Source organism: Protopterus annectens, chromosome 2.part1 (assembly GCF_019279795.1).
Source record: "Protopterus annectens isolate FY-2018-M chromosome 2.part1, PAN1.0, whole genome shotgun sequence".
NCBI classification, from domain to species: Eukaryota; Metazoa; Chordata; order Ceratodontiformes; family Protopteridae; genus Protopterus; species Protopterus annectens.
Genome location: NC_056729.1, coordinates 721,500,428 through 721,515,427, shown reverse-complemented (window position 1 = coordinate 721,515,427; position 15,000 = coordinate 721,500,428). Strand labels below are relative to the sequence as shown.

At 42.3% G+C, this 15,000-nt stretch overlaps 1 protein-coding gene across 1 annotated transcript in view; it reads right to left on the bottom strand.

The window, feature by feature from the left end:
• The window catches only part of TDO2 (tryptophan 2,3-dioxygenase), a 500,634-nt gene that overhangs the window by 38,271 nt on the left and 447,363 nt on the right, over window positions 1-15,000 (bottom strand). Inside the window, exon 7 of the mRNA XM_044062443.1 lies at window positions 1-52. This exon is cut by the window's left edge and continues 56 nt beyond it. Coding sequence (XP_043918378.1) covers window positions 1-52 — 52 coding nt within the window. The remainder of the gene's footprint in view (window positions 53-15,000) is intronic.

Genomic DNA, 15,000 nt, shown 5'->3' with positions numbered 1-15,000 from the left:
CCCAAAAGTTAAATTCTTCCTTTTCTATACCAGGAGTTCTTTCCAGCCATTCCTAGGGAAATCAAAACGATTACTAGTTTACAAAAATTAATGCATAACATGTCTTGCATTACTCTGTAAAAGAAAACAACCAAACATAGCTAGCCATCTATAGTGTCACTGAACACTGTTCCAAGATGAACAAATAGCTTAACTAAAAGTATGAAATGTTTCTTAAGTAGATTTTTACAAGCCACCAGAAATATTTCTACAATGTCCCCGTACTCATGATAATAAGGAGGATAAACAAAAGTAAATGTGATGGTGATAGCATTTAAGTGAGTGCAAGAGCTGTTAATAGAAAACAGTGGGGTTTCCTTTTTTTCATTTCTAGGTGCACCATTTGGTTCAATATTTTTTTGATCTTCCATGATGTAGATGTTCTTTACCTACCTGGATATCTGACTACATTGCCATGTCAGACTGAGGTTAACTCTGGGAGGGGACTGAGAGGTATCAGAGTCCCAGTTCAGCTAACCAGGTAAGGGGTGAGGTAGAAAAGATACCACAGCATTCAATTAGGACATCATATGTCATAGATGGAAGGAATGGTTTATAAATCAGTATTTATCAATCAGACCAAACACTGATAAATGAACTAGTCCTTCTAGATAGTTTATAAAACAGTGTTTGGCAATCGCAGCCTCATTACTATCTTCCCTCGACAACTGCAGTACCTGTGCCTACTTTGGAACCCTAGTTACTGATGTTCCTTGTGATGCAGAGTGGGATAGCCTTACCAGCTTGTCAAATATTTCTTTGATAATGAAGATGGACACTTGTTTATTGTGTGCATTAAAACTTGGGCACATACAGCACATAATGTTCCCTTTGACAGCATACCCACTTATCAAGACACACCCAGATCGATAAAGCAATGAAGCGTGTTTACACTGACCTAGATACTCAGAAAAGCTTCAAACACCCAGCACTTCATATGTAAATGAGCATCATTATTAGCACCTCACATCAACAAATGATGAGAACATTTCATATCTTTTGCATGAATTGATACAAAATGGCAATGATACACAATGTAAAGGAGAAAACAGAAAATGTAAAATAAATCTCATTACTGCATGATTACCAAGGAGGTGGAAGAAGGCAAAAAGAAACTAAAAGGCACATCTAAGGAAAAATTTTTGCAGTGGTATTTTGTAGCACTATTTGAATGAAAGTAGCAATGTAAGATAATGTTCTAAGGCCTTTAGAACTGATGGCAGACTGACTTACTTTCTAAAAATGAGGCATTTAGGTAAGGGTTGTAAATCTGGACTATACTTTACTACAAAGGCAAGAACTCATTGGCAGAATGGATAAAAAACACTATTTTTACTTTAAACTAAGTGGTAAGACACCTGATGAATCAAAATGGACAGAAGTAATTGTTCTTTATAAGTGCAGGAGGAACACGTCAGTGATGACAAAGCCGTCTGTGTACTACTCATCAAAATGAAAATATTGAAAAGGAAAATACTGAAAATAAACACAGATATTAAATCTTCAATGAGTGCTTTTGACTCTTGAATTACGAAGGGGTAAGCCCTGCCTCATACCTTTTTGATGGTTTCAGCTCCAAACTGATATAGTCCAATTATGTGGTCACACAAGCTCACTGTGAAGGAAACTTGATTTTGCCAAAAAAAGAAGAAAAAGAATTCCTAAACTACTAACTGTGCCACATTTTGTGCTGTATGTGCTAGAGGGCAGGGAAGGTTACCCCACTTCACAACAGTTGACTAAAAACCAAACTCAGAAATTACAGAACTATTATTCTGACTAGTATAATATGCAAAGCCGTTGAATGAATTATCATGGAAATTATCATCAAAGACATAGGCAACATTCAAACACTGGACTCAACTCAGTTTGGGTTTGTCAAGAAAAGATTCCAAAAAGAAGAAGCCAGCAACTGTGAGCTATGAAAACTAATTTAATTAGTTAAACATATATAGAACTTCCAATAAACAGACCGGTTTCAGCTTGGATATTTACCTAGCCTTCATCAGTGCAAATCCACATAAAACATTTGAAGTCCTTTATATAGTTAATAATAATTGAAAACAGAATGTGATTGGTGAGCTCATGAATATACATACAAATATCCAATGTTTGTCATCTGAAATTATTTAAAGCTTATATGGCTAAGGGCATAACTCCCAGAGGACTTAGGGTGAAAATTCAACCCTTGGTAACCGAGCCTGATGATCAACTAACCAGGGAATGGTCACTCATACAACAGGAGTGTTCCATGAAATTTGTGGAAACACTATCCAATTATTATGAAAATGCTATTGACAAACAGACACTGATGGTTAGTAAATTATGTGATGATTGTAATCAACACAAAGATCAATCATTTTTTTCTAATTTTTTGTCCAATTTAAGCTCAGATTTACTTAATTTTGAACACCAACTCAAAGAAAAAAAGCTTAAAAAATTTTTAAGAGATCAAACTGATTATGAGAAAGGTCAGCCTTTTAGACAGACCAGACATGTTAGGTTTGAGGGCAGTTATAAGAACACTAACCAAACCCCTAAACGAAAACTTCCAAGATCTATTCTTCAGAAACACAGTACTTTTACAGACTCCTCAGAGGGTGATTCCTCCTCTGGTACAGATATTGACAGACAATACACCACAGACTCCCCGACCCCCAAACGTAACAACAGTGGGGCCCCCTAGAAAAAGTCAGAAGTTTGCAGAATCTTATGGAACTGTTGACCAACAAATAAATATACACGCCAATACCAATGTACTGAATATTTCTGACACAGTATTATCTGAATCGCAAATTGCTCTGTTAAATAAAGGCCTTTCTTTTATTCCTGTTTTTTTTTTTCTGTCTGAAGATATTTTTTCACAGGACATAGCAGCATTTTGTAGATTGATTAATCTTAAATTATATTTTCAGGACAACAAACAACATGATTATATGGCAGATAATTTCAGATATCATAAATCTACTTTTGCTCCACCTATGCATCCCAGTGTAAGCCTTTTTCAACATAGTGTTCTCAAAGATCTACACTTTACTTCCAACATGATTCCACCTATGTTGAATAACATTTCTCAGATTGATCTAACCAGTTTAGCAGAATTAGTTGACAACAAAGAATTGGTAATTATTTCCACTGACAAAGGAGGTGCGGTTGTTGTTATGAACTGGACTGATTATGACATTGAGGCTCATAAACATATGGATGATGCCAGATATTACATGAAAATGCGTTTAGATCCCACATCCATGTTCAAACAACAAATTGACACATTTTTGAATTTAGCATTGGGTAGACCAATTGTGGCAGGGAATGGGTCTCTTACTGAACCCCTTTCTGAATTTTTAACCAAATAATTTAAGCCCTTGTTAAAATGGGTAAGATCTAGGATCCAAGATACTACAGAATTTTTGGGTATTATCAATGACATGCAAATCGAAGATGACTGGTGGTTATGCACCCTGGATGTCAGCGCATTATATACCAATATACCACACTGGACTGGATTAGATGCAGCTGAATACTGGCTTTATAAATCACAAATGTATAAACCCGGCTTTAACACTTTCTTGATATGCCTGACTGAACATGTTCTCACAAAAAGTGTATTTTTCTACGGTAAACAATGTTACCTTCAAATCAAAGGTACTGCCATAGGAGCATCCTTTGCTCCAATTTATGCTGATCTATACATGGCATATATTGAGGATCAAATTATATATGATGACACACACAATCTCTATTTGCCTGAGACTGATATTTGGCATAGATATTTCGATGATTGCTCGATGGTGTGGAGGTCTGATATTGAATACTTGAAGGAATTTGTTCAATATCTTAATGACAACAAATGGGGCCTACATTTCACCATCAACTTTGATCAATATAGGATCACCTATTTGGATGTCTTGGTAACAAGGAATGCAGACAACACACTTAGTACACAAGTATTCAGGAAATATCCTAAATACAACACCTTACTCCACGCATATAGCTTTCATCCCAAACATATAGCCAGAAATATCCCGAAGTCACAATTTATCAGAATGAGACGCATTTGTTCAGATGACAATACTTTTCAGGTTTATCATCAGGATCAGATTGACAGGTTCAAAGAAAGGGGTTATAGCATGGGTTATGTTACTACTGCCAGCAACCATGCATCACAACTCAAAAGGGATGATCTCCTCAGATACAAAAATAAATCACAGAGCAACAATAACGTCTTGCGATTTACAACTACTTATGGTAGAAATACCAACAAATTAATTGGGATATTGTTAAACGACATTGGAATATTCTTTTAGCAGACTCTGCTTTGTCCAACCATATATCTGAAACATGTTTATTTTCATTCAGGAAAGGGAAAAATCTGGGTGCCTATTTTAATCATTACAAGCATCACTCTGAATCTAGGAATTTGTATATGATTCAGACTTCAATATCAGGTGATAAACTTGTGGGCTGTATGCCTTGTGGCCATTGCAGTAATTGTAAATATGTATTGAAAACTAAACATTTTTCTAGCAACAATAGTGGCCATATATTTGACATAAAGTTTTTTGCAAACTGCAATACAGACTGGATAATTTATATGGCCTCTTGCAGCTGTCATGCTTTTTATATTGGTCAAACATCAAGACCTTTCAAATTACGCATCTTGGAACATCTGAGTGATGTCAAATGCAAAAGAGCTAGTAAGGCATTGTACAAACATACTCTTAAACATAGTACGGCCAGATTTCATTTCACAATTATTGACAAAATAATTGGTGATAGAAGTAATAAATCAAGATGGCACATTAAACTGAATGCAAAAGAAAAGAACTAGATAGTAAAATTAGGTGCATTATTTCAGCCTGGACTTAATGAATATTTATGAATATTTGTATGTATATTCATGAGCTCACATTCTGTTTTCAATTATTATTAACTATATAATGTGGATTTGCACTGATGAAGGCTAGGTAAATATCCAAGCTGAAACCGGTCTGTTTATTGGAAGTTCTATATTTGTTTAACTAATTCAATTAGTTTTCATAGCTCACAGTTGCTGGCTTCTTCTTTTTGGAATCTACAATTGCTTTAGCCGTGCAATAGCTTCCGTGCAGGGGAAGGTTTTTTTGAATGCACAGTATTTGTCAAGAAAAGATCATGCCTACAAAACCAGGTGGACTTCTTTGAGAAGTTCACCAAGGCAGTGGATGATGACATTGCGTACTGCCTTCCTGGACCTGGTTAAGGCATTCGATACAATACCCCAATCAGGTGGAGTTGGCAAACTCACTGAACTGGGCATAAATCTCTATATAACTCACTGGATTGCCAGCTGACTCAAAGACAGGAACCAGGAAGTCTGATTCGGTGATGCCACCTCCACTGACTGACCAGTCGGCAGTGGGGTTCCTCAGGGCTGTGTGCTGGGACTGCTCCTATTTGGCATCTACTGCTTGGAGGGAAAGGCTAATGTTAAGAGTCTTTGGCTAAGTTCACAGAAGAGTGCATATTGGGAATTATCACAGATTCCACCCCATGCCACAAACATCTTACAAGGGGGTCTAATACAGAAAAATGGGCAGTGCCAAAATTCACGGACTAAAACTCAATGCTAAGAAAAGCATTATGGTGCCTTTTATGAAAGCTACCACCCAGGCTAATTATTCCATTGATAAGATACCCCTAAAAGTCAACTCAGCACTCAGAGATCTGGGAACATATGTAGACAGTAATCTGACCTTTCACCAGTATGTGGTCAAGGCAGTATACAAATCACTCTATGTCACCCAACTTATAAGTGAGGGCATGGCATCCAGGTCCAAGGAAGTCACAGAAATACTTTATTTGGCCCTTACCTCACCCATTTTTGAGTATAATGCCTCCTTCGACATGCACCTGACAAGAAATATGCAGCATTTGGAAAACCTAAAAATGTTCCTTTCAAAGAGAATCCAGAGTATAAACACATTGTTCTATATGGATCACCTTATAGTATCTTTATACCCTGTTTCTACAGGTTGCTGAGACGTGATCTATCCCTAACGCACAAAATATCCTCATATCCAGCTCTGATAGACCTTTTACATGTCTGCAAAATGAACAGCGTCAGAACCACTAGATCCATGGATTTAAATGTTGCTTGTGACATGAATAAGACATGCTAGAAAGACAGTTATGTGCTTCAGAGGATTTCCATTACCTGGAACAGGTTCCCTGCCCATGTGAAACAGAATCTATCTCTAACCCTGTTTAAGCATAACCTTGACCAATGGATGGGAAATTGAAGATTTGCTCTGAGTCTGGCTCCCTAGCTTCTGATAGACAGAGGCAGACAATAATGCCCAAGCATACATTCCGTTCCCCCAACCCAACCCAACCCCCGCATAACTTCTAGAACCTTCCTAACACACTCCCTCTTAACAAATGTCCATGATAAGTATGGACAGAGTTGGGTTGGATTGCATGGCTAGGCTTAGAAAGGCCCTGGTGGTTGTTAGTCTAGTGTATCCCTGCCATTTAATATCAACAATATCTATACCTAGCTCCACAGTAACACATATCCTGGAGATACTTATTATTCTTGTAAGACACATTTATCCTTTTTATGAGTACCTGTGCCAACTAGTGATCCTTTAAAAACACAGGCCAATATTTATAAAACATTACTGACTTTGTTAATGTGAAGCACAGCATTTGTAACAAAATGAATATCATCAGATGCATCTTTCAGTGATGGCCTATCAACAGGGAGCTTCAAATGCTTTGAAGTTACTTCTACATTCTACTGTGCACTTTGCAAAGATCTAGGTGTATATATTATGTAAAGTCTCTTCTGATTTTGTTTCTCAATTTCCACAAAAAAAAAAAAAAGAAATGATGCTCTTCATACTGATCATTGCTGCAGTAGCCTTAGCTATATTGGTTATATCCTGTCAAGGACATAACGGCCTACCAGTTTCCAAAGCTTCACTGCACCTTCAACACTCAAACTAAAAGACAAGTTTGGGTGCCAAGCCCTTTAGAGGTTTACTGCCATTGAAAAGTGGCTCCTCTGAGGCATTTGAGAATCAACGGTCCACTTCTGCTTTCCTCAACTGGTAAGATAGCTCCCTTTTGGGGAAAAATACTTCCATTTTCTTAAATTTATTGTAGTTTTATTACTTTCCTCTTCAGGAAAGTTATTTTAAAGCTAGGAAAGTTATGATATGATGTTGTCAATTTTCATTCATCGTCAACCTATGGGATTCGGATCCGACATCGGATCCGACTTGGCCATTACTGCAGCTCGTGGATGCCTACAATCTCAACAGATCTTTGCTACCCACAATGCTCTGGTCCCCTCTCACCTTAGATTTCATTTGCCGCTTTCTTGAGCAGAAATGGTTTCTGACAGCTCTCAAGTGTTTTGGGTGATAAGTACTTTTGTTTAGATTATGGGCAGGATTCACGAAGGCTTGCACGGAGTGTAAGAGATGTGCAACACTCCATGCAAGCCTCGCGATCCAGGAACAGCCCTAAACTCCGTGTAAGAGACCAGCTAAAACGTCTCTTACATGGACTGGGCGTGGACATGCTAAATACCTCACTTGCAGCCGAAAGGTATGCAAATGAGGTATATTAGTGATCCACAAAGCAGAAACCAGTCCGTGTAAGAGATGCTTTAGCTGCAGAAATGTACTCAGTTGACAACTGAGTACGTTTCTGCAAATTCCACAATGGAGCCATGTCAGCTCCAAAAAAAGGGTGCATATGACTCAGGCAGCATGCCAATGGCCAAATATGTGGCCATTGGCAATATAACTCGATGCCAAAATATTAAAAATATTATTATTTTTTTCGGGCTGCGCTGCATAAAACCATAAAAGGTTATAAACCCACAAATGTGGGTTTCATGCAATACATGGAATGACAATGCAGGGACCAGCAGATCAAAAACAACATGGCCACCGTGTAGTGGTTGCTAAGGGGGGAAGCTGAGTCTAAGACATGTAACTAAGCATTAGTAGGCAATCTCATGTAAATGAGGGTTAGGATACTGAATCTCACAGTCACATAGCAAATGAGCACAGTCTGAGTAGTGTAATAGATACATAAGGGGGAGGAATAGAGTAGGAAATAGGTGACATCACAGGGGGGAATGGTAGAAAGAAATGCAGTTCTTTGGAGGCCAGTGTAACATGACAGATGACAGACACAGATCATGGAAAGAGGTGTGCCACTAGATAAGTCATGGAAAGCCAAGAAATGGAAGGTGTACACTGTTACTTACACCAAAGTTTCTTGCTGGGCGTGCATGCACACATGTGCACGCCATGAAGCGTGAGTAGGGCAGTGTGCGCATGTGTAAGGCAGACTGAGCATGTGGGAGCATGTTGGGAGATGTTTAATACTGTTTGCGCGGGTGTGCGCGCGTGTAGGGCAGGCTGAGTATGTTGGAGGCTGTTGGCAGACGTGTAACAGTGTTTGCGCGGGTGTACGTGCGTTTTAACCCGAATAAGTAGATTCTAAACTGTGTAAGCACGTGTGCGCACGTGTAAGCCACTGTGAGCGTGTTTCTGATGGTATGCACGTTGCTCACCCCTGAGGAAACAGAGAGGAAAAAGGAAGCAACAGAATTAATAGGAAGCTAGCAGGGATAACTGCTGAAGCTAGCAGGTGAAAACAATTAGAAGCAGGCAATTACACAGGCAGAATAGTAGCCCAGCCCAGCACTTAAAACTCTGCAAACAGTAGTGCAGGATGTTTCTCTTAAGAGAAACTGCAAGACAGGAGTAAGCTAATAGAAGTGAAAACTGAAAAAGCTTCACTCAGAGCAGAAATGTTAGGGGCTGCCATAGCTGTCATAATGAGACATAGGCAACTTGCTGAGGGTGGTGACAATGTAGATGGTGCCAGACAACCCACAGTGAGGAGACGGAGAAGAGTGTACAGGCCCAGGGTCACCTACCACGGGTTACATGAGCTGGAGATAGTAGAGCGCTATAGAGTGGACAGAGAGCTCCTGCAGCAAGTTGTTGAGCTGTGCAGGCCACGCCTCACACACAGAACCAACAGAGGGGAACCCATCCCAGTGGAAACCAAGGTATGTGTTGGCCTAAGAATACTAGCAACAGGTACCTTCCAGAGACCAACTGGCGATATGATGGGGATATCACAGGCATCAGCCTCCAGGGTACTGCACCAGTTCCTGGATGCCATGTCAGCACATGTCGGTGATCATGTATATTTCCCCAATGCCCGTGAGGTATTGGCCAGCAATATGCATCTCTTCCAGCAAATAGCGGAATACCCTGAGGTAGTGGGTGCAATAGACTGCACACACATACGCATCAAAGCACCAGCCGGTGAGCGGGGTAGGGCCTACATTAACTGCAAGGGCTTCCCCTCCATCAACTGCCAGGTTGTGTGTGATGCCCAGGGCATAATAATGAATGTGTGTGCTGGCTGCTCTGGGAGTTACCACGATTCCCACATCTGGCATTTGATGCAGCTGTACCAGACATTTGCCAATGGGGACATCCCACACGGACACCTAGTGGGGGATGCAGGTTATGCACTGGAGCCGTGGCTGATGACACCCATCAGAAATGCACACACACCTGAACAGGAACGCCATAATGAGGCACACGCACAAACATGTAATGTAATAGAGCGTGTGTTTGGGCTGCTCAAGTCATGGTTCCGGTGTCTGGACACATCTGGTGGAGCCTTGCAGTACACACCAACTACATGTACCCAAATTGTCATGGTATGTGCTATGCTACATAATATGATCTTGTGAAAACAGCTGCAGAAAGGACCAGCATAGGGCCGGGCCAAACAGCCCCCCACCATTGCCAAGGCCATCACAGGCAGAGCGTGACTCGGAGGAGGAACAACCTGAGCCTGCCCCAGTAGGCAGAAGGAGGCGTGCCCAGTATGCCCTGACCTTGGCAAAGAGGCAACACATAGCACATACACTGGCTCAGTAGGAACCCTGGGAATGATACCCCCTCTGACTCACTCAAATAATAACATGGATGCCTAAAATGACATGACCTGCTCACAAACATGTACAGGGAAGTGTAATATGAGCATCCGACAGAGGCAGCCCTGCAGCACCACCTGAGGCATGAATGCCATGTGTTAAATAATGTAACACCATGTACTATATGCACACATGAGCACCCTAACATCCACCCTCACCAAGCATGAAGCCACAAAATGATGATGGGATGATCAAGTGCAATAACTGGCTGAAGTAATGCAGTTAGTCAAAGGGGAGCCAATGTGTTTCAGGCTGGGAAGACATGCGGAGCATGACATGATGCACCACCTGCTAGGGGTGGCGTGCACCTATCATGCCATGCCCCATGGATACTGGCAAAGGCTGTCAGTACCCACAGCATGCCCTGAATAGGTAAGTCTCAAAACACAAACCCACCTTCATAGGTTCTACAAGGGATAGGAACCTAGATGTAATGCTACCCAATGACAGATGTGTAAACAGCAAGATGTGTGCAGTGTAAACGCACACAGTATGAAGAATGTAGATACCAGTCCTGTAATAGAGAACTGGGTCAAGGCTCACATCAGCACCCTAACACTACCAGGTCACACCTCATACTGTGCTGTACAGCCGCAAAACATGGAACAAGCTACAAAAGGGGGGTGACTAGCAAGAAATGGCAAGGATAACCACACCCCCATGTTGGTACCACAACAAGAAGCAGCATGGATTAGCCATGGCCAAATACCAATGGCTAAAACCGCCTCCCAGTATATAGCCTGCTGCAGACTACTGTCCTAATACCGGGAACTGCACCTGGCCTATGTCGGAATACATGAATATATCAAGCCCCCCAAACCACATTATATTGCTTGACTGAAAATACCCAGACATATACACCAGGAGCATTGTACTAGCACCAACACAGTAGGAGAAAATTACCCAGAATCCATAAACCAAAATGCCCAGGAACAATGCACCACTCCCACAAGAGGGGTAAGCATACTGGATGTGATAATCAGCAACATGTGTACTGGATGGCAAGATGAGAAGTGTACCCCTCACTGGTAAGACCAGACCATAGAGTAATCACACTGGAAATACACATCCTTACCCCAGTCCCTGGCCAGAATACCACAGTGAAAAACATGTGTAAAGCATAGGTTGCAGCCCTCAAAACCGATGTTGAAGCCACAAAAGGCCCTGTGCAAGTGCAGAATATGGGACACACCACAGAACATGTTATACAGGCATTCCATGAACACAGGGAGGAATGCTTGGAGTATGCAATCACAAATAACAACAACACACAATGCCATACACGCAGGCATCTGGCATGCTGGACTCTAGCCATTACCAAACCATGCAAGAGAATGAGGAAGCTACCACATGATAGAGCAAACATAAAAAGTGAAGTAATCACTGACCAGTAGTATGGCAATAACATATGTCCACACATACAATCCACTAAGTCCAGCCACAACAAGTAGAATCTGTGAATCCAGAGGCAATGTGACACCAGTCCCAAGTACACAGACAACCACATCACCTCCCAATAAATACAAATATATGTGATAGATGCATCCATGTATCCAAACCAGAGGTTGAGCTCCACCAACTCAGTACTGTCAAAACTAGTCAGGAGGAGAAGGTAACCACATACACCACAAACCCAGTTCCACATAGACATACCACAACTGTAAATCAAACACATAAACACAGACAAATACTCCCAGAGGCCTTAATTACAAACACACCACACCAACAGAAGCCTCCAAAGAAGATCACAAGCAACCACAACCTTCAAACATAGCACATGCAACGAATAGTATGCAAAGCTGGTGTGCCAAACAGTCACAGGCCAGAAGGAGAAACAACATGCCTGATACAGTCGTAATAGGTGTCTGTATAGGCAGACACACTGCTGTCCCACTCACCAGACTGAACAAGGGAAAGGGTAGAGTAAGCTGCCTGTAGGCTGCCACAAAATGCCACATAACACAAGTATGCAGGTCACCCCAAAGCAAGCAGAAATATGATGCACTCAATGTCCATGCTGGTGTGAATTACCTGAGATGTACCTCCCTGGTCAACATGAAAAGAGACATGGATGGTCCCTCTGAGTATGTACCCCAGGGCGGTATGACACTGGCTGTGTGCAGCATCCAACCCTCATCAAGAATGATGCCACAGTACAAACACAGAATGCTCATGTTTAACAGCTGGCACAGTTACAGCTGTCAGTCCAAGAGGGTCTAATGTCTGTCTGCTTGAGATGTCAAGCATGACAAGGCATGCCGCTGTTCCAGGGATGGCTTGCACCTGTTACCCGTGTGCGTCTGGATACTGGATAAGGCCATTGCCGCCTCCATAGAGCCATATGTAGGCAAGGCCAAAAAGACTACCCACCACTCTAGAAAACATAAGTAGTAGGAAACATAAGGGTAATGCTGACCAATGCCAGATGTGTAAACTGCAATATGCATGCCCCTGAGGCACTTCCCATAATGGAGAACATCGATGTCTGTGCAGTGACAGATGCCTGCTGCAAGCCTAGTGATAGCACACCAGCACTACTAGGTTATACCACATATCATGTGTTATGGCCCCAACACCTGCACCAAAACATCAAAGGAGGGGGAGTATCCGTATGCAGCACAGACACCCATATTGCCAGGTAACTGACAATGCACAAAGCAGCGGAGACCACCCATGTGCACATAACTGTAGTCAAAACTGCTGTACAGTCTGTAGCATGCGACAGACCACACTCTCACACACAAGAACTCCACCCAGACATCCTGAAGACACTGGACAATATGAATGTCCCACCAAATACCAGACAAGGTACACACAAATTACCACATAGGTGTCAAACCATTATGTATGCAAGGAGTAATCAGGGACCTAGGGACACAAGTCGACATTAATCTGTCATGTGACACCCACAATGCAAATGTGGCTATGAAGATTGTCGATATTGGACACAGTATCATGAATGGATTCACATCAACATCAACAGAGGTCACTGTGCCACTGTACTGTTCCCTTATCAGACCCATAATCTAGTACAATGACTCATATGGGATGTACCATATGTGACACCTGCAGCGGTTCGGAAGACCTCATAGTTACCCCACCAACAGGATAAAGGGTGTGAAATATATGTCATATGCTGCCTGGCTGTAGACACCCCAGCTGACTGCAGTCACAGACTGCCTACACAGAGGTATTGTATGTCTGTTGTACAAGGCCATGTCCAACACAGGAGTAATGGACATGCTCCACCACAGGAAATCAAAGCCATTGGAGCTGTGAGAGTCACAGATGTCAGCCTCAACACATAATGAAATTAGATGTGCTGGAGGGACAGATACATAACCCAGAGGCTCCCCACACCCAGAAACAGGATCCCAATCCATGGTAGGCAGAGCCCCTCACTGACACCCCTCAAAAGGAATATTGCCAAGTGGATGGATGACCGTACATGTATACTGGGGGTCCTCACTGTGTCACTGCCAGACAGAGGCACAGTGAAGAACTTCATAAATGGCCATAATTGAACATAGCAAGGGGTGGTGAAAGACAAACTAAAGGCCTAGGGTGTATAGCCTAGTATGAACCCATGAACCTATGAAGATACAAAACATACAGGACACTAAGGATAATCACAAGGGTTACCCAACTGATGGTAGGAACCATGTTGGGCATCCACAGATATGCTCCGAATCACACAGATATTACAAACAACATACCAAACACACACACATATTGCTAACATACAACGTGTCAGGTGCAGTGCAAATCCCCCCCCCCCCCGAGTGCAAAATACCTATCCCAGCAGACTGATGGTCCCCTGACATTGCAGATGCTGAGGTAACAGCCATCATCTGCAAAGCAGAACACACAGCAGCAAAGATATGTGATGGTGTCCTGTGCTGAGGCCAACATGGACTCCAAGAATAAAGGAATGCCAAATCACACTACTGCCCAATGTCAGCCTTACCACAGGATATGTACCCAAAGAGCAGTGTACAACAACAGTGGTCCATCACAACAAAGGTGTTGCCTGAATGGATACTCCAAACTATCACCCCAGGATCCTGACAAGCTTGTTCTGCACAGCTATGGAAAGGATCAGTATGTACCGCAGACAGAAGGCTATTGTGGACCTTCTGATACTGGACCCTACACAGTGTGGCTGTTGTAACTGCAGAACCTGCCCCTAAACATGTCTGACCCATTTGAAGCAGTCATTAAGGTCATTGATGAGGGCAATGTGGTCCACACAGTGTAGCTGGACCATGCACATGCTTCTAGACAATACCGTACGAGTTCAGTATGGATATGTTCACCAGCTTAAATATATACCCCTATGTCAGTAGAGGGGTTGCAAACCAGACCAAGGACAGAACTGACATGGTCAGACATGCCACATCCATGTCAGACTACAAAGCGGATATGAGTGGCATCCCACAAGGCCTGGTCTTGGCCCCCTCCGTTCTGTATATATGTCCCATAGGTATAGGCCAACATGGAAGGACTGTGACTGAACATGTATGCAGAGGAGTACAAACAGCCCACCATATCCGACCCCCAGCTGACACAAGCAACCCACAAAAGGGCCACCTACAGACAACTGTAGCCATAGCCATGTCAGCAAGCTAATTGCAGAACTGTGTATAGACAACCACTGTGGATATACAGTAAGTGCCCACAAATTACCACACAGGTGTTAACCCATGAGGTACCAACCACCGTGGATATACAGTAAGTGCCCACAAATTACCACACAGGTGTTAACCCATGAGGTACATAACATGTAATGTGAGACCTGGGTACAAAAGGTGATAGATATCCTGCACTGGACAAACATGTGGCTGTAGTGTTCGCAGAAACATATACTATATACCCACCCAAACATGAAGGTTGGCAGATGTAGATAAGGGGAACTCACTGTAGCACTGCAGTCATCC